At 35.5% G+C, this 20,919-nt stretch overlaps 1 protein-coding gene across 1 annotated transcript in view; it reads right to left on the bottom strand.

The window, feature by feature from the left end:
• LRRIQ3 (leucine rich repeats and IQ motif containing 3) overlaps nucleotides 1–17,460 on the bottom strand; it is a 135,514-nt gene extending 118,054 nt beyond the window's left edge. The window contains exons 1-2 of the mRNA XM_036757801.1: nucleotides 17,212–17,460; nucleotides 14,900–15,223 (exon numbers count right to left, since the gene is read on the bottom strand). Of these exons, the coding sequence (XP_036613696.1) occupies nucleotides 14,900–15,223; nucleotides 17,212–17,460 (573 nt within the window). The remainder of the gene's footprint in view (nucleotides 1–14,899; nucleotides 15,224–17,211) is intronic.
• Between the last annotated feature and the right edge of the window lie 3,459 nt (nucleotides 17,461–20,919).

The following is a 20,919-nucleotide window of genomic DNA, read 5'->3' as shown; positions in this document are numbered from 1 at the left end:
AAGAGCTAGCAATTGTGGCTACAGGAGAAGCTGAGACCTGGTCACAGACCCAGGGCAAGAAGGAATGCTAGTGCTGGTAGCTAGAGAGAAAGTTCCCTTCCTGGATAAAGACCACAACACAGTCCAGGAGACCAGTGACCATACCTCTCCTTAGATCATACCACCTTGGAAGGACCAAAACCTTACAGACTCCCAGAGCTGGCTCTGGAAACAATAGTAAGAAGGGTCTAAAGCTAGGGATAATGCTGCCTCTACTCTGGGATTAGAATCCAACTTTAACCTAAAATTAAAAGTCAATGAATAAGCTGGGAAAATGAGCAAACAACAACAAAAATAACAAAGAACCTGACCATAAAAAGTTGCTATGGTGACAGGAAAGATGAAGAAACAAACCCAGAAGATGACGATGATATCAAAGCAGCTACCAGTAAAGCTCAAAGAACAATGTGAATTGGATACAAACCCAACAAGAATTTCTGGAAGACCTCAAAAGGATTTTAAAAAATCAAATAAAAGAGGTAAAAGAAGAAATGAGAATGATGCAAGAAAATTATGAAAAGAGTCAACAACTTGCTAAAAAGAGGCAAAAAGTCCACTGAAAAGAATGCCTTGGGGCAGCTAGGTGGCGCAGTGAGTACAGCACTGGCTCTGGAGTCAGGAGGACCTGAGTTCAGACACTTGACACATGTACTTACTAGCTGTGTGACCTTGGGCAAGTCACTTAACTTCAATTGCCCTGCCACTCCCCCCCCCAAAAAAGAAAAGAATGCCTTAGGAAGTAAAATTTGCCAAATGGAAAAAGAGATACAAAAGTTCATTAAAGAAAACAATTCCTTAAAAATTAGAATTGGGCAAGTAGAAGCAAATGAATCCAAAGAAACCAAGAAACAATTTTCAAAAAGTCAAAAGAAGTTTTAAAATAGAATAAAATGTGAGATAGCTCATTGGAAAATCAACTGATCTAGAAAACAGATCAAGGAGAGATGATTTAAGAATTATTGGGCTATATAAAAGCCATGATCAAAAAAAGAGCCTAGACATCATAATTCAACTAATTATAAAGGAAAACTTTCCTGATATTCTAGAAACACAGGGTAAAATAAAATTGAAAAAACCCACCAATCATCTCCTGAAAGACACTCCAAAATTAAAACGCCCAGCAATATAAAAGCCAACATCCCAAAATTCCAGGTCAGGGAGGAAACATTTCAAGTAGCCAAAAAGAGCAATTCAAATATTGTCACTGTCATACAAGATTTAGCAGGTCTTACACTAAATGAACAGATGGTTTAGTATATGATATTTAGGAAGGCAAAGGAATTATAATTGTAACCAAGAATAACTTATCCAACGAAACTGAGTATAGTTCTTTAGGAGAAAAGTGGATATTTAATGAAATAGAAGACTTTCAAGCTCTCCTGATAAAATGTCTAGAGCTGAAGTGAAAATTTAATGGTCAAATACAATACTTGAGAGAAACATAAAAAGGTAAACATGAAAGAGATTTCATAAGGGAATCACTCATGTTTAAAGGTTTATATTCCTATATGGGAAGATAATAATTGTAGCTCCTAAGAATTTTATCATTTATCAGTTAAAGGATTACAAATAGAGGGTACAGATGTGAGATGAGTATGATGGATGACCCAAAAAAATTAAACTAAGGTGTGAGAAAGAGGGATGCACTGGAAGAAGGAGTAAGGGAAATGTAGAACACAGAAATTACCTGGCAGAAAAGGAGAGGAGGAAGGAAAAGCTTGTACAATGGAGGGGAAAATGGAAGGGTGGGAGGCAACTCTTGAACCTTATTTTCACCAGAATTGGAAATAACATACACATTCTATCCATTTGGATAAAGAAATCTAACTTACCCAATAAGGAAGTAATATGGGAAGGGAGTAAGAGAAAGGGAGGAGGTGCTGATAAAATACAGGGCAGATTAAGGTCAGAAGTAAAACAGATTTTTGAGAAGGGGAAGATGAGAGAGGGACAGAGAGACAGGCAGACAGACAGACAGACAGACAGACAGAGAAAGAAATGAGGAAAACAGAATGGAAGGAAGCACACCATAATTATAAATGTGCATCCACAGAAAGAACTGGTAAATAGAAGTATCTAGAGAATAATTTTACATAATAAGTGTGTGTGCATATATATAATACATATATATATATATATATATATACACATACACACATATTGCATATATTTATGTCTAATGGTAGCCATCTTTAGGGTGGGGAGAGGGAATAATAAAAAAGAAAAAAATTACATGATAATTTTGTTGTGTGTTTGAAAGGAATAGCAAGTTTCATGTACAATCATCTTTTTATTGTACTGTGTTATGGAAATATTTGTTTTATTCCAAAAATTAAAAATATATTTTTAAAAAATAGTAAATGTGAATGTGAATGGGATGAACTCACCCATAAAATGGAAGTGGATAGCAGAAGTGATTGAAAACCAGAATCCAATAATATGTTGTTTACAAGAAACACACTTGAAGCAGAGGAACTTACATGGATTAAAATAGGAGCACACACATTAAAAATAAGGGCTGGAGCAGAATTTATTATGTTTCAACCAAGTTAAAAAAAAAACAGAAGTAACAATCATGATTGCAGGGGGAAAAACAACAGCAAAAATAGGCCTAGTTAAAAAAGATAAGCAGGGAAAATATATTTGCTAAAAGTTACCGTAGACAATGAAGTAACATCAATGCTAAACATATATGCACCAAATGGCATAGCACCCAAATTTTTAAAGAAAAATTGAATTAATTATAGGAGGAAATAGATAGGAAATCTATAGTAGAGGCGGATCTCAATTTTCCCCTTTTAGAACTAGATAAATCTAACCAAAAAAAGTAAGTAAGAAAGAAGTTAAGGAGACAAATAGAATGTTAGAAATTTGAGATGTGATACACCTCTGGAGAAAACAGAATGGGAAGAGAAAGGATTATACCTCTTCTTGGCTATACATTGCACCTTCACAAAAATTGACCACGTGTTAAAAAAAAAAAACCTCAAAACCAAATGCAGAAAAACAGAAATAGTAAATGCATACTTTTCAAATCATGATGCAATAAAATCATATTCAATAAAGGGCTATGGAAACAGATTCAAAATTATTTGGAAATTAAATAATTTAATCTTAAAGAATTGACCTGATCAAAGAACAAATCATAAAAACAATCAATAATTTCTTTAAAGTGAAGAAAAATGAGACAATGTACCAACATTTATAAAATGCAGCCAAAGCAATATTTAAGGGGAATTTTTTTATCTCTAAACACATCAATAAAATGTAGAGAGAGCAGATAAATGCATTGCACATGCAACTAAAAAACTAGAAAAAGAACAAATTAAAAATCCCAAATTAAATACTAAATTGGAAATCCTGAAAATCAAAGGAGAGATTAATTAAATTGAAGGCAAGAAAACCATTCAACAAATAAAAAGAGAAGCTGACTTTATGGGAAAAAATAATAAAATAGATAAACCATTGGTTAATTTGATATAAAAAAGAAAGAAGAAAACCAAATTACTAATATCAAAAATGAAAAGGGTCAATTCATGACCAATGAAGATGGAAATAAAAAAATTGTTATGAGCTATTTTGACCAATTATATGCTAATAAGTATCAAAATCTAAGTGACACAAATGAATATTTACAAAAATATAAACTACCAAGATTAATAGAAGAGGAAATATAATACTTGAATAACCCTATCTTAGAAAAAGAAATTGAACAAGCCATAAATAAGCTCTCTAAGACAAAAAAAATTCCCAGGGCCGGATGGATTCATGAGTGAATTCTACCAAACTTTTAAAGAATAATTTATTCCAATACTATATAAAGTATTTGGAAAAATAGGCAAGAAGGCATCCTACCAAATTCCTTTTACAACATAGATGTGGTGCTGATACCTAAACCAGGAAGAGTAAAAACAGAGAAAGAAAACTATACACCAATTTCTCTAATAAATATCTAAGCAAAAAGTTTTTAAAAATACTAGCAAGGATATTACCGCAATACATCACAAAGATCATATATTATGACTAGATGGGATTTATACCAGGAATGCAGGGGTGGTTTAATATGAAGGAAACTATCAGCATAATAGACCATATCAATAACAAAAGCAACAGAAATCTTATTATTTTTTTCAATAGATGCAGAAAAAGCTTTTAACAAAATATTTTATTCCTATTTAAAACACTAGAAAGCATAGAATAAATGGAGCTCTCCTTAAAATAAGTAGTATCTATCTAAAACAGTGTGCATGTTTTCCCATTGAGATAAGGGGTGAAGCAATGATGCCCAGTCTCATTACTATTTTTCAGTATTGTACTAGAAATGTTAACAACAGAAATAAGAAAAGAAAAAGAAATTGAAGGAATTAGAACCGGGAATGAGGAAACAAAACTATCACTCTTAGCAGATGATAACATGGTACACTTAGAGGATCCTAGAAAATTCACTTAAAAACTAGTTGAAATAGTTAATAACATTAGCACAGTTGCAGGATATAAAATAAACTCACACAAATCATTAAGATTTCTACATATTACCAACAAAACCCAGCAGCAAAAAGTAGTAAGATAAATTCCACTTAAAATAACTGCCAAGACAAAGCTAAGAACTATATGAACACTATTACAAAACACTTTTCACACAAATAAAGTCAGTTCCAAACAATTGGAAAAATATTAATTACTCCTAGGTAGGCTGAGCCAAGATAATAAAAAGGACATTCATAACTATATTAATTTACTTATTCAATTAAATCACATAAAAATAGAGAACTAGGGAAAAAATAACAAAATTCATTTTGAAGAACCAAAGGTCGAGAATACTAAGGGAATCAATGAAAAAAAAGTGGAGGAAGGCGGCCAAGTAGTATCTGATTTAAAACTATATTACAAAGTGGTAAGTATCAAAACAATTTGATACTGACTAAGAAATAGAGTGGTGTATCAGGGGAATAGATTATATATGGAATACACACTAGTAAATGACCATAGAAATCCTGTTTTGGTAAATCTAAAGATCTAAGCTTTAGGACAAAAACTGAGTATTTGCCAAAAATTACTTTGAAAACTGAAAGCAATTTGTCAGAAACCAGGAATAGACAAACATCCCACACCTATACCAAGATAAGGTCAAAACGGGTACAAGATTTGGACATAGAGGGTGATATCATAAGAAAATGAAGACAGCTTGGAATAGGTCACCTCTTAGATCTATGAATAAGTGGAGAATTCATGACCAAACAAAAGACAGAGCATTAAAATACGTAAAATCAATATTTTGATTACATCAAATGAAAACGTTTTTGCAGAAAGAAAACAAATTCAGCCAAAAAGCAGAAAACTAGGGAGAAAACATTCATAGCAGGTTTCTCTTATAAAGGCCTCATTTCTCAAATACATAGTGGACCAAGTCATTATAAGAAAACGAGTCATTCTCCAATTGATAAATGGTCAAAGGATTTGAACAGGCAGATTTCAGAAGAAGAAATCAAAGCTATCTACAGTATTATGAAAAAAAAATGCTCTAAATTACTGTTGATTATAGAAATGCAAATTAAAATAACTCTGAGGTATCACCTCACACCTATCAGATTGACTAATATGGTAGAAAAGGAAAATGATAAATGTTGAAGAACATGTGGAAAAACAGGGATGCCAATGTATTGTTAGTGGACTTGTGAAGTGATCCAACCATTCTACGGTGCAATTTGGAACAATGTCCAAAGGGTTTTAAAACTTTGCATACCTTTTAACCCAGTAATACCACTACTAGGTCTGTATCCAAAAGAGTTAAAAGGAGAGGGATACATACAAACATATATACATACATGCATGCATACATACATACATACATACACATATATATATACACACACATACACATACATATACATATGTATCCGTTCTTTTTGTGCTGGAAAAGTATTAGACATTGAGGGAATACGTATCATTTAGGGAATGGCTGGACAAACTGTGTTATGTGATTGTGATTGAATACTGTTGTGCTATAAGAAATGATGAGCAGAATGCTTTCAGTAAGACCTGAAAAGACTTAAAAGAATCAATGCAAAGTCAAGTGAACGGAGCTGGGAGGACATCGTGCATATGAACAGCAAGGTCTTACACTGATCCACTGGGAATGACTTGGCTATTCTCAATAATAAAATGATCCAAGGTAATTCTGAAGGACTGATGATTGAACACTTTCTGCCTCCAGTGAGAGGACTTCTGCATGTGAGTGCAGATTACAGGAAGGAAATGAAGGAGAATATCAGAGGAGAAGAGGGTTCGGGCTTGAGGGGCTAAGAATCAGTGAGAAAAGCAGCACCTTAAAAAATTAGAATGAAGAAACTGAAGGAACATAGTACTGTGTTTGTAGCTGAAGAGTGAAAAAATTGTAACCTGAAAAAAATGTAGAGATAAATGGAAGAATATATAAACCTGTCTCATAACTTTAAATGTGAATGGGTTAAACAATCCAATAAAATGAAAAGCAGTGACAGATTGGACAAGAAAAAAAATAAACCCAACAATGTGTTCCTTACAAGAATCTCATTTAAAAAGCCAAGACATGCGCATATAAAAACTGGGAAAGGAAAAAAAAAATTACTATGCATCATTAATTGAAAAAGCAGGACTTGCCAACTTGCTGTATGAAAAAGCAAACAAGTCAAAATTAAGAAAGTATAAACAAGGAGACTCTATTATGCTAGGGGAAATCAGATAGTATAGCGGATAGAGTGCCGGACAAGGAGTCAGGAAGACTCATCTTCCTTAGTTCAAATCTGGCCTCATACACTTACTAGCTGAGTGACCCTGGGCAAGTCACTTAAATTTGTTTGCTTTAGTTTCCCCATCTTTAAAATGAGCTAGGGATAGAAACAGCAACCATTACAGTTTCTTTACCAAAAATTAAGGTCACAAAAAGTCAGAAACAATAAGTGTACTGAAAGGAAAAGTAGACACAAACCAATAATATTAATAAAGAATTAGCTCCCAATACCTTAGCATCCCAATGCATAAAGGAAATATTAGCTGAGCTTCAAGAAAAAAAAACAGACAGTAACAAAATAGTGACAGAAGACTTCAATATCCTTCTATGAGTTTTGGATAATATAAATAGAAAGATAAACAAAGGGGAAAATATGGATGAACAAATTTCTAGAGAAACTAGAGTTAAAAGGCTTATTGTGTCTTCCAATGGGAATAACAAAAAACATACATATTTCTCTACATCACATGATTTTTTTACAAAAGTTGGCCATATACTAGACTGACATTTGAAAATAAACATAAAAAAGTAAAAATAGCTAATACGTCTCTGCAGACCCTAACAGAAAAAAATAGCAATTGGTTTGGGGCCCATAAACATAAGATATAGAACCAAATGGAGACTTGACAAACAAATCCTAAATAAGTTGGTCAAAGAATATATCATAGAAACACGAAAAATTATGTAAATGAAAATTATTATAATGAAACAACATTATCAAAATTTCTGGGATGCAGCTAAGGTAGTCATCAGGGGGAGAAATATATCCTTACAGCAAAATAGAAAAAAAGAGAATTGAATATACATTTAAAAACTAGAAAATCAACAAATAAACCAAAAGTAAGTACAAGAGAGGAAATGTCAAAAATTAGAGGGTAAATAGATAAATTGAAACCAAAAAACTATAAATGACAGAACTAAAAGCTAGTTCTTTGAAAAGACTAATGAAATTGATAAACTCTTAGCTAATCTGATTAAAAAGAAGAGAGCAGAAAATCAAATCGATAAAATAGCAAATGAGCAAGGTGAAATCACAGCAAAACTACAATAAATAAAAAGAATAATCAGAATGTATCATTAGCAGTTAAATGCTATATGCACAGTTATATGCTAAGAAAAGCAAGAACACAAAAGAAATAGAGGAATGTCTTCAAAAATATAAAATTTGCAAATTATTAAGAGACAAGATAGAGACCTTAAATAGCTCAATATCAGAAAAGGAAATAGATCTAGCTGGAATGGGAAAAAAAACCTGGTCCTGATGGACTCACAGGAGAAATCCACCAAGCTTTTAAAGAACAATTAGAACTCATAATTCACAAGTTATTGTCAAAAATCAAGAAATACCTACCAGAATATTTCTTTTGAGACAAATATAGTCCTAAAACCTTGGCCAGGGGTGATGAAACAGAGAAAGAAAACTATAGGCCAATATCATTAGTGAACAAAATCTCTTCAAACAGTCTACTGTTATTTATCCAGAAAAACTACTTACTATGATCAAATCGGGTTTATATCAAGGTTGCAAGGATGGTTCAGCATGAGAAAGACAATCAACATAATTCATCATATTTAAAAACAAATTATTCAAAACATATGATTATCTCAACAGATACAGAAAAAGTTCTAACATAGTACAACACTTTTATGTTAAAAAAAAAAACCCTGAACAATAGGCACAGAGGGACCTTTTACAACATCATAAAAAGCATCTCTGTAAACTCAAAAGCCAGAACCACATGTCATAGGGATACACTAGAATCTTCTCCAATAACACTGGAATGAAGCAAGGATGCGCACACTCCTCACTGCTTGTTACATAGCTCAAGAAATGCTCGGAATGGCAACAAGACAACAGGAACGAAGGAAACGAGAGCAGGCAAAGAGGAGTAAAGCGATCCCTGTTTTCTGGCAGTATGACAGTTTACTTGGAAAACCCTAGAGAATAAACAAAAGTATTAATTGAGAAAATAGATCCAAGAATGTTCAAAAATCAGAAACATTTCTATTTAATAATGACAAAACACAACAAGAAATAATAGAAAGGGGAAATCCCATTCCAATAACTACACGATGCATAAACTATCAGGAATCAGACTCCAAAAGAACACAAAAGACTTGAATAGATTCAACTAAAAATTGTTCCATCACAGAAATAAAGAACAACATAAACAGCTGGAGGCATAGTCGGCACTCCATGTTTGAATGTGCAGATATAATTCAAATGATATTATACCAAAATTAATTTACACTTTTAAGGCTATACTAATCAAATTAACAAATGGATCCTGTATAGAACTTGATAAAATAATCATGAAATTCATTTGGAAGAACAAAAGATCTAGAATAACAAGGGAAGTTAAGAAAAGGCTGACAGAGAAATAGCACTTCTAGATTTCAAGCTACATTTTAAAGAAGTTGTCATCAGAACCACTGGGTATTGGTTAAAAAACAGAGATAGAGATCAGGGTAAATAGAGGGTAAATAAATAAATTGAAACCAAAAAAAATATAAATGACAGAATTAAAAGCTAGTTCTTTGAAAAGACTAATGAAATTGATAAACTCTTAGCTAATCTGATTAAAAAGAAGAGAGCAGAAAATCAAATCGATTAGACAAGGGAGACTCAACAGAACCCCAAAACCCCGTGTTTGATAAAGTTAGGATAAACATAAATTACTTAAGGAAAAACTCCCTATCTGATAATAAAAAAAAAAGTAAAACTGGAAGGCAGTCCGGCACAAATTGGGTTTAGACCAACACCTTAAACCACACTCCTCAATATGATCCACATGGATATATTACTTTAATATTAAAGATCACACAAGAAAATAAATGAGGCATAAATCATAAACCCTCTCAGATATGGGTAGGAACTCTACTCTTACCTAAACAAGAAAGAGAGGCAATTACGACAGATAAAATAGATAACTGATTATTTAAAACTGAAAAGCTTCTGCACAGACAACATTAATGAATTTAGAATTAGAAAAGAAGTAGTTGAAAAGAGGAAAAAAAACCCGTGTCAAATTTCTCTAACAAGGGTTTGATATCCAAGATCCTTGCTTGTTTAAATACATACAGGCACATCAAGATCTATACACAGACGCACACGTGTGTGTGTGTGTGTATGTGTGTGTGTGTGTATGTGTGTGTGTGTGCACAGATACTAGTTGTTCATCCTTTGTACTTCAAGATCAAAATGGCATCATGATGTTGGTGTCAACATTCAATGTGTTCAGCTGTGGCTGATCAGACCAATACGAGCTGAGAAGGCTTTACCAGAGGCAGGTCACAAAGAGTCCGTTTGAACTATTGGGATGGGAATGTTTCTAGATTTGACACTTCGCATTTCTCTGGGGCTACCATGATTTTGCTTCGCTCATCAAGCACAGCACCCTCTTTGATGTGGGCACATCATGCTAGGGGGTCCAGGGCCGGAGGCTCCCACATCTCGCAATACTAAAGATCTTCAGAGAGACCTTCAGAATGTCCTTGCACTGTTTCTTCTGACTTTTGTGTGAGTCTTTGGCTTGTGTGAGTTCTCCATAAAAGTCTTTCAGGTAAACGTACATTTGGCATTCAGACAATGTGGCCAGCCCATCAGTTACTCTTTCTACAGATTTTTAAATGCTTGGCAGTTCAGCACAAGAAAGGACCTCAGCATCTGGTACCTTATCTTGCCAGGTCATCTTCAGAATCTTCCTAAGACAATTCAAATGGAAGAGGCTCTATTTTCTGGCATGGTGCTGGTAGACTGTCAGGGTTTCACAGGCATACAACAACAAAGTCAGCACAATGGCTCTGTAGACATTCAGTTTGGTAGGCAGCCTAATACCTCTTCTCTCCCACACTTTCATTCAGAGTCTTCTAAATGCTGAGCTAGCTCTGGCCATATGTGAGTCAACCACATCATCTATGTGGACATCCCTGGAAAATATATTGCCAAGGTAAGTAAACTTATCCATAGCATTCAAAATTTCTCCATTTGCTGTAACCAATTGTTTCCTCATACTGATGGTGTAGTTGCTGGATGGTGGAGGACCCGTGTTCTCTTGGTGTTATCAGGTCAAAATTCACATGCATATACATACAAATATATATGAACACATATGTTTATATCTATACATATATGTATGTAGAGAGAGAGAGAACACTGAATATACTTGTAGCTAATTAAGTTGTTCTTTTTATTTTCTTTAAAGAAGCAATTCTTAGTTAAATCTATACAAGTCTTTTTGTGCTTTGGAGGGTGATTCCCAGATGTTTTATGCATTTTGTAGTTAGTTGCAGAAGAATTTAGTCATGTGCAAATCAAATCACACAGGGGTTTTATTTCCTACTCTGCAAATTGACAAAAATTGACAAAAAATTACAATGGCCAATGTTGGATGGGATGTAGAAAGACAGGCACACTAATATATTGTTGATGGAGCTGTATAATGGTACAAGCATTTTGCAAAGTAATTTCAAAATACACAAATTAAGTAACTAAAATGTCCATATGCTATGAACTAGAGACTCCATTTTTGGGTTTATACCCCAAGGCTTGAAGCCATCAATAAGAAGAAAAGTACCCATGTTCTCCAAAATATTTATAGGAGTGCTTTTTGTGATGGCTTAAGAATTGAAAACAGAGGCAGTGCCAATAAACTGGGGAATGACTACACAAATTGTGATCCAAGAATGGAATGGAATATTACTGTGATGTAAGACATAATCTGAAACATGGAAAGATCTATATGAACTGATGCAGAGCAAAGAAAGAGCAAGAAAACAATATACAAAGAGACTACAAAAATTACTTTAATCTTTTTTAAATAATATTTTATTTTTCCCAATTACATGAAAAATAATTTTTAACCTTTATTGTTTTCTTTTTGAGTTAAAATTCTAACCTCCCTTCCTTCCCTTTTCCCCTCCCTGAAATGGTAAACAATTTGATATAGATACATGTAAAACATTTCCATATTAGTCATTTTGTGCTAGAAGATAAAGAAAGAAAGAAAGAAAGAAAGAAAGAAAGAAAGAAAGGAAGGAAGGAAGGAAGGAAGGAAGGAAGGAAAGAAGGAAGAAAGAAAAAGAAAGGAAGGAAAGAAAGAAAAAGAAAGAAGAAAAGAAAAAACGAGAGAAAGAAAGACAGTATGCTAAAGTCTGTATGCAGACAACATCCGTTCTTTCTCTGGAGGCAGATAGCATTTTTCATCATGATTTACATCATTTGGAATTGTCTTGGTTCATTGTCTTGCTGAGCATAGTTTAGTCATTCTCAGTTCTTTATCATAAAATACTGTTGTTAATGCATTAAATATTCTTCTCATTCTGCTCACTTCATATGAGTTCATGTAAGTCTCTCCAGGTTTTTCTGAAATCATCCTGCTTGTCATTTCTTATGGGAAAATAATATTCCATTACAACTATATACTACAACTTGTCCAGCCATTATTCAATTGATGGACATTCCCTTGAGTTACAATTCTTTGCCACCACAAAAAGAGCTGCTATAAATATTTTTGATCTTTTTGGCATATTGACCTAGCAGTGGTGTTGTTGTATCAAAGGGCATAGTTCCAAGTTGTTCTCCATAATGGCTGGATCAATTCACAACTCCACCAACAGTGCATTAGTGTCCCAGTTTTATCATATCTCCTCCAATATCTATCACTTTCCTTTTTGTCGTATTAGTCAATCTGATAGGTGTGAGGTGGTCCCTTAAAGTTGTTGTGATTTGCATTTAACTAATCAATAATGATTATTATTAATTAATTAAAATATTAATTGCTCATGGGTAGGCTGAGCCAGTATATACAATGACAATTATATCTAAATTAATCCACTTACTCAGTGCCATACTGAACAAACTACCAAAAATTATTTTATAAAGCTAGAAAAAAATTAACAAAATTCATCTGGAAGAACAAAACTCAAGAATATCTAGGGAATCAATGAAAAAAAAAGTGAAGAAAAGTAGCCTAGCTATACCAGATCTCAAACTGTATTATAAAGTGGTAATTGTCAAAACAAGCTGGTACTGGCTAAGAAATGGGTCTGTGGAATAGATTAGGTACATGATGCACTGTAGTAAGTGACAATAGTAATCTAGTATTTGATAAATCCAAAGACCCAAGATTTGGGGAGAAAAACTCATTATTTGACAAAAATGCTGGGAAAACTGGAAAACAATATGTCAGAAACCAGGTATAGACTAACATCTCACACTGTATACCAAGATAAGGTCAATGCCATAAATCAGAAATTAACATTACCTTTATTGTATTGTGTTTTTATTTATTTTGTTAAATTATCCAACTATATTTTAATATGGTTTGGACACGCTCAGGAGTTTTGTTGCTACTTGCGGCCATGAGTTGGACACTTGTGTCTTAGACTATACTATAAAGAAATGATAATCAAATATGTTTGATACAGGTTAAAAGCCAGAACTGACCGATTGAACAGAATGAGGACACAAGATGCAGAAGGAAATGGACATAATCAGACCATCTCACAAACAGAACAACAGAGAGAGACATCTACTTTCCTTTTGTAATTGTAGGGATATTAATATTAATAGAAGATATAGGTGGGGGGATGAGGAGAGACGGAGATGGACACGGACATAGACATGAGATAGGCACAGGTGTGGTTACATAGATTAGAGATATGGATGCGGTTTGAGACAGAACTTTGGATACAGCCGTGGTATAGGGATATAGACACGTCCGTATATGCATATACATCGTGTATGTGTGTACATGTGTATGTGTAGCTTTGGACATCGGTCTTCAGTCTTTTCAGTCATGGCTGTCTCTTCATGACTCCCTTTTGGGGGCAGGTTTATTTGTGGAGACATTGAAGTGATTTGTTATTTCCTTTTCCAGCTCATTGTACAGATGAGTCAACTGAGACAAAGAGGGTGAAGTGACTTGTCCAGGGTCGCACAGCTAATACACGTCTGAGACTGGACTTGAACTCGGGTTTTCCTGACTACAAACCTGGTATTCTATCCATTGCACCACCTAACTACCATATTTATAGATATAGGTACGGAATATGGATATGTTTAGGAGAAACACAAGGGTAGAGGTAAAGATATAGCTATCAATATTAATCTGTCCCTTCAATAATCTTCCTGCCTAGTTGAGTAAATTTTAAAAAAGAAAAAGGAGGACAGGGAGGAAAAGGAGAAGGAGGAGGAGGAGGAGGAGGAGGAGTAGGAGGAGGAAGAGGAAGAAGAGGAGGAGGAGGAGGAAGAGGAGGAAGAGGAGGAAAAGGAAAAGAAGGAAAAGGAGAAGAAAGACAAGGAGGAGGAGGAGGAGGACAAGGACGAGGAGTAAGAGGAGGAGGAGGAGGAAAAAGAGGAGGAGGAGGAGGAAGAGAAGGAGGAGAAATGGAAAATAAAGTCCTCAATATACTGATGCATAGTCTGGCAAGACAAACCCCCATGCTAGTGACTGGATTCTGATTATTTATTACCAGGTAGGCCTTTTTATCCTTCATATCAACTGTGATGTCAAATAAATAAAAGGAAAGAAAATAGCACTAATTAATTTGTTTAACTTTCCTACTAAAAGAAAAAGCTACAATTGACAGAGATCTCACGTGCAAGCCTTATCTATTTTGTACACATGGAAATATTTGCTAGTTTTTATCAAACTTATAATAGTAGTAATGACGATGATGATGATGATACAAGCTAATGGAGGACAGGCTGCCTTGCCTGTTTATTTCTGTCTCTGAGGCCCCCAGCACTAGGCCTTTCATCCAGGGGTCCAATAAAGTCTTGTTAAATGGAATTAAACGGAATTAGTCCCACTCTTTCCTCCCTCCTCCATTCCCTCTGGTCTGAAGCTATTTTCTTTTAGGTCCAACTCACTTTCTTTGGGCCAGAAACTTTTAATGGCTTTCATAGTTTCTATAAAACTATTAATAACTTTCTCAATAAATTATGAGTCCTTGTATGACTTATTAAAGTATCTTTAGAGCTTACATAATTTCAGTACATCACTGAATACTGAAGTCACTGCCATCTGATGCCATCATTTATATATTCAGAATCACCAACTACGGCAGCCAAAACCAGATGCTCACCTTGACCACCACTGGGGTGATATCACAGAAAAGCCGTCTGTTAAGTGCTTTGAATCTCTCAGGAAGAGGCCAGTTCTCAATTACTTCTTCATCAGAAATCACATAATGGTCCAGGATTTTGAGTGACCATATACTATTAACCACCACATGTCTATAACCTTTTTTGAGGTTCACTGGGCAGTCGTACAGAGTGAGGGCAATCAGGTTTGGGCAGCCAGATAACGAACACACATTCTTTAGTTTTACAAATGAATTATCGTGAAGATAGAGAAGCTTTAATTCCTTCATTTCACCCCAAAAGTCCTTATCCGGTACAATTCTTATCTGAAATGACATTGAAATACAAAACTCGGAGTTAATTTAATAACATCTTTCCTTTAAAATCATGAGAGCAGCAATGCATTGCCTTAGAAGGTATTCATACTTGACTAGCCTAGGTACACAGTACAATAAAACCAGGGTTAATGAGAACTTAGATAAATTGGATTCTTTTACTTTTGAGGGTGGAAAGCACCTTAAGCCTACTCAAGGCCACTTAAGGAAACCCAGACTAAAACAAATACATACAACTTGAGAAATTTCTCAGAAAAAAAATTGTGTAAATTATAGTCACTGAGGGTATGGAAAGTTTGATCATTTCTGCCTATTAAAATAGACTATTCGTGCCAATTAAAAAGGGAGAAAATGGAGGAAAAAATCGAGAGACTTATCTAAGCTTTTTTTTTTACAGAGAATTTGAAAACACAGAAGTTTCACATGCACAATATGGGTTTAGATATGGAAGTGGATGCACTACTAAATGTACTGCAAAGCCATGCTTCATTTCTTCATTGGAAACTCCCTTTCCGGCGTGCCTTTTGAGAGCCAGCTACTCTGCACCAAGCACTACGTTAGCTGTTGGGACTACAAAGACAGAAAGGAGGCAGTCCCGGCCCTCCAGGAGCTCACCATCAATCCTCAGGGCAATCAGCTAAGGCCATAGCCCTGAAATGTTGGGGTAGCCCTGGGAAGCACAGATCCAGCATCTATATTGGCCCTGAGGTCAAGAGGCTAAGCAGGGAGAGGGTGTTGACAGACTCTTGTCCATCAAGTGCTGAAACCTACAGATGATACAGCTGGGAAATCCTAACTTTTTAAAGGCAAAACCATTTTTTAAATAAATGGTCAAGTTTTTTTTTTCCTTTTTAAACTGATTTTCAATTGTTCCTAGAAGACCATCACGTGGGCTTCTCTGAATGCTTCCGCAAAGTAACCTGGAAGAGATTCTGCGGCCCATTTGTAAAAGGAGACTCTTGGAAAGCTGAACATCATTCCAAATATCGAATTAATTAGATGGAGGCTAATTATCCCAAATGGACCTATGGTTAACAGTCTTGTTTCAGTTACATAGAGAGAGTCGTAGCAATGGCAGGCTTGGAGGACAATGTGAAAAAAATCAGAAGGGGATTTAATAAATGATACTGTACCTTTAAAATGCAAAGGTATCATGATGTACCATTTAGCCTCAGAGCAAGAAAGTCCCAGGATGACCAGCGATCCAGGGGCTCTGTGGAAGAGCTCTGGGAGCCTGGGCTACAGTTCAGATCAGCATTCCCCAGTGGGAGCAGAGCCAGGGCAGGCACATGTCCTCCATCCTAGAGGATCCTGGGCTGAGAAGCGGAAGAGACTTCAGAGGCAACAAAGGCTAATAGCTTCATCTAAGAGATGAGGGGAGGTGGGATCACAAGCCAGAGTCTTAAATTCCCAAGCCAGTGTCCTCTTCATGGCATCTTATCTACAAGAGTCTGACGGGGCCAGTGTGCGAGGGAAGCTCCAGGGCCAGAGACCTGGATCGAAGACTTGCCTCTCACGCCTGGCGGCTGTGTGACACTGGGAGAGTCCCTGAAACTCTCAGTGTTCTAGGCAGTTTCTAGGAATATAAGTTGTAGAAAACAGAGTCAACTTAAATTGGTAGAAGGGACTTTCTCACCTGGAAGTTCCACATGTCAATGAAATCATAGCCAGTCCCTATTCCTATGAAACAACAGGATAGGACAAGCTAGGTCAGGTGAGGAGGGAGAGGGGAGGGGAGAGGGGAGAGGGGAGAGGGGAGGCTATTGGAGGGGAGAGGTTTTAAACATATTTTTCATCTTACTTTTAAGTACAGCATTAAGGATTCAAAATTAAGTTATTAAAATGGTAATAGCCTAGAGTGACTTAAATTTTAAAATATAATAGTTAAATATAAGGAATATTGAGACATTAAACATTAAAGCCACAAATTCTATTGAGATAATGTGTGTTTACAAACATCGGTCTGATTTCCCCATTACCTGGTTTGAATGGAGATCCAATTTCACTAATTTTGTACAGCTCCCAAGTGGCGACATATCTATAATAAAATTCTTGGACAAGATGCATATCCTAAGCGAGCTAGAGCACTGGGAGCCTTCCAGGGCACATAAATGAGATCCATGGAGATTTAACAAAACAGAATCTTTCCCATCATTTAATTCGTTTTCACTGGTCTTTTTCGATTCTTGAGAACTACTTCTTTTTTCTGACTCTCTTCCATGGAACATCTGGGGATAGAGGAGACAAGGACAATTGCTTAAGAGTTTATCTTTTTCCCCAACTTTTTTTTGAAGGGGGGAAGGCGAGGCAATTGGGGTTAAGTAACTCACCCAAGGTCACACAACTAGTGTAAAGTGTCTGAGGCCAAACTTGAACTCAGGTCCTCCTGACTCCAGGACCGTGCTATACTCACTGTGCACCTAGCCGCCCCTTTCCCAAACTCTCAAAAGCAAATATATTTACAAAATTTATCATGTTAGTTCTAAATAAATATGGCACAGCATTTGTTTTGTATAAATAATGATATACAGCTAAAGGGAAAGAATTAGGTTATATTTAAGTAGACAGTACGTATTTTATTACGTAAAAGTAGCAGCATAAAAAATGTACTGAAATTGCCTAGCACATTCTGTCCCAAAGAAACTTAAATTACCTCAAATCTACTATAATTACATAAAAAAAATTCCTGTCTTACCAATTAAATGAAACCAACTCGAAGGCAGAAAAGGGAAACTCCATTTAATTAGAAGACAAATTTAAGAACACTGGCTTGAAGTGAACTTGCTGGGAAATTTTAGGTCATAGCTAGACAAGAAAAATATAGGGGGAGGGAGGACTCCCCAGTAGCCTGGGTGTAGCAGTGGCTCAGACGATCCCTCCTAGATACATGTATCCAAGATGTACAAGTATCACATGACTGAATAAAAAGCTGGGGCAGTAGTCAATAATTTTTTTTCAATAAATGTATTAATTTATTTTTAACATTTTTTAAAAAAGTTTTGTGTTCCAAATTCTCTCCCTCTCTCCCATCCCTCCCTCACCCTCTGAGAAGGCAAGCAAATGATATCAATAATAGATGCAAAATCACGCAAAACATTTCTATCTCAGTCATACAACACACACGCACACACACACACACACACGAAAGAAATCAGGATCATTATACTTCAGTTTGCACTCAGACTTCATCATTTCTCTCTGGAGATGGATAAAGCTTTTCATCATGAGTCCTTTGGAATTCTCTGTATTGATCAAAGTCGCCAAGTCTTTTACAATTGAGCATCATTACAACACAGCTGTTACTGGACACAGTGGTCTCCCAGCTCTTCTTCACTTTGTATCAGTTTACACAGTCTTGTCACATTTGTCTGAACCCCTCCCACCCCCCCCCCCACTCTGTCATTTCTTACAGGTCAATTGTACTCCATCATAATCACATACTACAACTTCAATTTCTAATTCTTCGCCATCACAAAAAGGGCTGCTTTAAATATTTTTGTACATACAGGTTCTTTTCATTTTTCTTTGCTATCTTTGGAATAATGCCCTAGTAAGTGGTATTGATGGGTCAAAGGGTACACAATTTTATAGCCATTTAGGCAGAGTTCCAAATCGATCTCTGGAAAGGCTGGACAAGTTCACAGCTCCACCAACAATGCACTAGTGTGCATATTTTCCCTTGTCCCCTCCAACATTTGTCATTTCTGAGAGGTGAGAAGTGTACTTCAGGGTTGTTTTAATTTGACCTTCTATAATCAGTAGTGATTAGAAGCATTTTTATATGGCTATAGACAGCTTTGATTACTTCTTCTTAAAAATTCTTGTTCATGTTCTTTGACCATTTATCAATCGGAGAATGGCACCTATTTTTATGTGTTTGACTTGGTTCCTTATAAACTTGAGAAATGAGGCCTTTATCAGAGAAACTTGACTTAAAAATTGACTCACGCTCATGCCCTCCATCTATGTAAACTCCTTCTAACTGCCCTAATAATGCTCTTAGGACTTATAATGTCTCCATGTAAGAATGTAGAAAAAAAGGAAAAAACATGAACAATGACAAAGAGATGACACTATTATTCCAATTCGCTGACAACTTGATGGTTTAACTAGAAAACCCCAGAGAATCAGTACAGAGAGTAATTGAGACAATAGCTTCAGTAAAGTGGGATACGAAATACTTTGAAAAAAATCAGCAGCATTTCTATGGAGTTATAACAACGTGTGGGAGGAAGTAATGACTTCAAAATGTATAAAATATTTGGGAGTCAACCTAGTGAGACCCTCATAGATTTATATGAATATAATGGTGAAGTAAATTGGAACAATTATGTCTTCTCTTTGTCCATGTTCATGCCTTTATCTTTATTTTTTCTTTTCCCTTGTAGTTATTGCTAGCATTTCTAGAATTATGTTGAATAACAGAGGGAAAAAGGGGATGTTCTCCTTTATTTTTGTATTCATTGAGAAAGCTTTGGTAACTGTTTTTCCCACTGAAAATATATGAATATATATATATATATATATATATATATATGTCTATATTTTGTAGGTACATTTTTGGCATTAATTACTATTGTACTTTGTCATAGACTTTTTTTTTAATTTAATTTATTTAACATATTTAGTTTTCAGCATTGATTTTCACAATAGTTTGAATTACAAATTTTCTCCCCATTTCTACCCTTCCCCCCACTCCAAGATGGCATATATTCTGGTTGCCCTGTTCCCCAGTCAGCCCTCCCCTCTATCACCCCTCTCCCCTCTCATCCCCTTTTCCCTTCCTTTCTTGTAGGGCAAGATAAATTTCTACACCCCATTGCCTGTGTATCTTATTTTCTAGTTGCATGCAAAAACTTTTTTTTTTGTTTTTGAACATCTGTTTTTCTACATTAATAACATTGGTTTCGGTGTGTTTTTCATATGACAAATTGCCTACTATGTAAGTTATCTCTGTGTATCTTATCTTTAAGGCTGGTTACTTTGGCATATATAAAATCTATCTCTTCTTTAAACAGTGGTGACTTTTCTTTCTCTTTCACCAATTTTTTTTTTTCTCCACTTCAGTTTTTTTGTTTCCAATCTATTTTTCTCCCCATTGGAGCCTTTATTCAACCTCTATTCAATTTTTCTTTCTCTCTGTGTGTGTGTGTGTGTGTGTGTGTGTGTGTGTGTGTGTGTTGATTTTGTGTTGAGAGCTGATTTCTGACAGTCATTCATTTCCTTTAAATGGCTAATTTTTCTTTTGGCCCTCTTCTGGATTTTCCTGCTATTGTTCTATGATCTCTGCAGCTTCCAAAGATTTCTCCTTTTCATTGTGTAATTATGTTTAATTTTCCATTAGCGGGTAACACTTGATCACTCTGTTTCGGACTTTGATGTTTTATTCTTTTTTTTTTTTTCGGATTTTACAATCCTCTCTGGCGGTTTACCTACTGGTGAGCTAGCTTTGTCTTGCTTTTTTCTCTTAAATGTTTCATCTTTCACAATCTCTCTTGCATCCCAAAGACCTTTCATCGAGGTTTCCTCCCCAGTCTTTGGTCCCTCTCTGTCTCTCGTACGGATGATCCCAGAGGCTGGCTATGCCAGTTTCTGTCGGTACGACACTGGAAGCCTCCTGCTCCACAGAGCTGGCCCCAGCTCCCCCTTATCACTCCCTTTTTTCCTTTGGGCACGGATGGTCTCTT

This window comes from Trichosurus vulpecula, chromosome 4 (assembly GCF_011100635.1).
Source record: "Trichosurus vulpecula isolate mTriVul1 chromosome 4, mTriVul1.pri, whole genome shotgun sequence".
Lineage (NCBI taxonomy): Eukaryota > Metazoa > Chordata > Mammalia > Diprotodontia > Phalangeridae > Trichosurus > Trichosurus vulpecula.
This window is presented reverse-complemented; position numbering and strand designations above follow the sequence as displayed.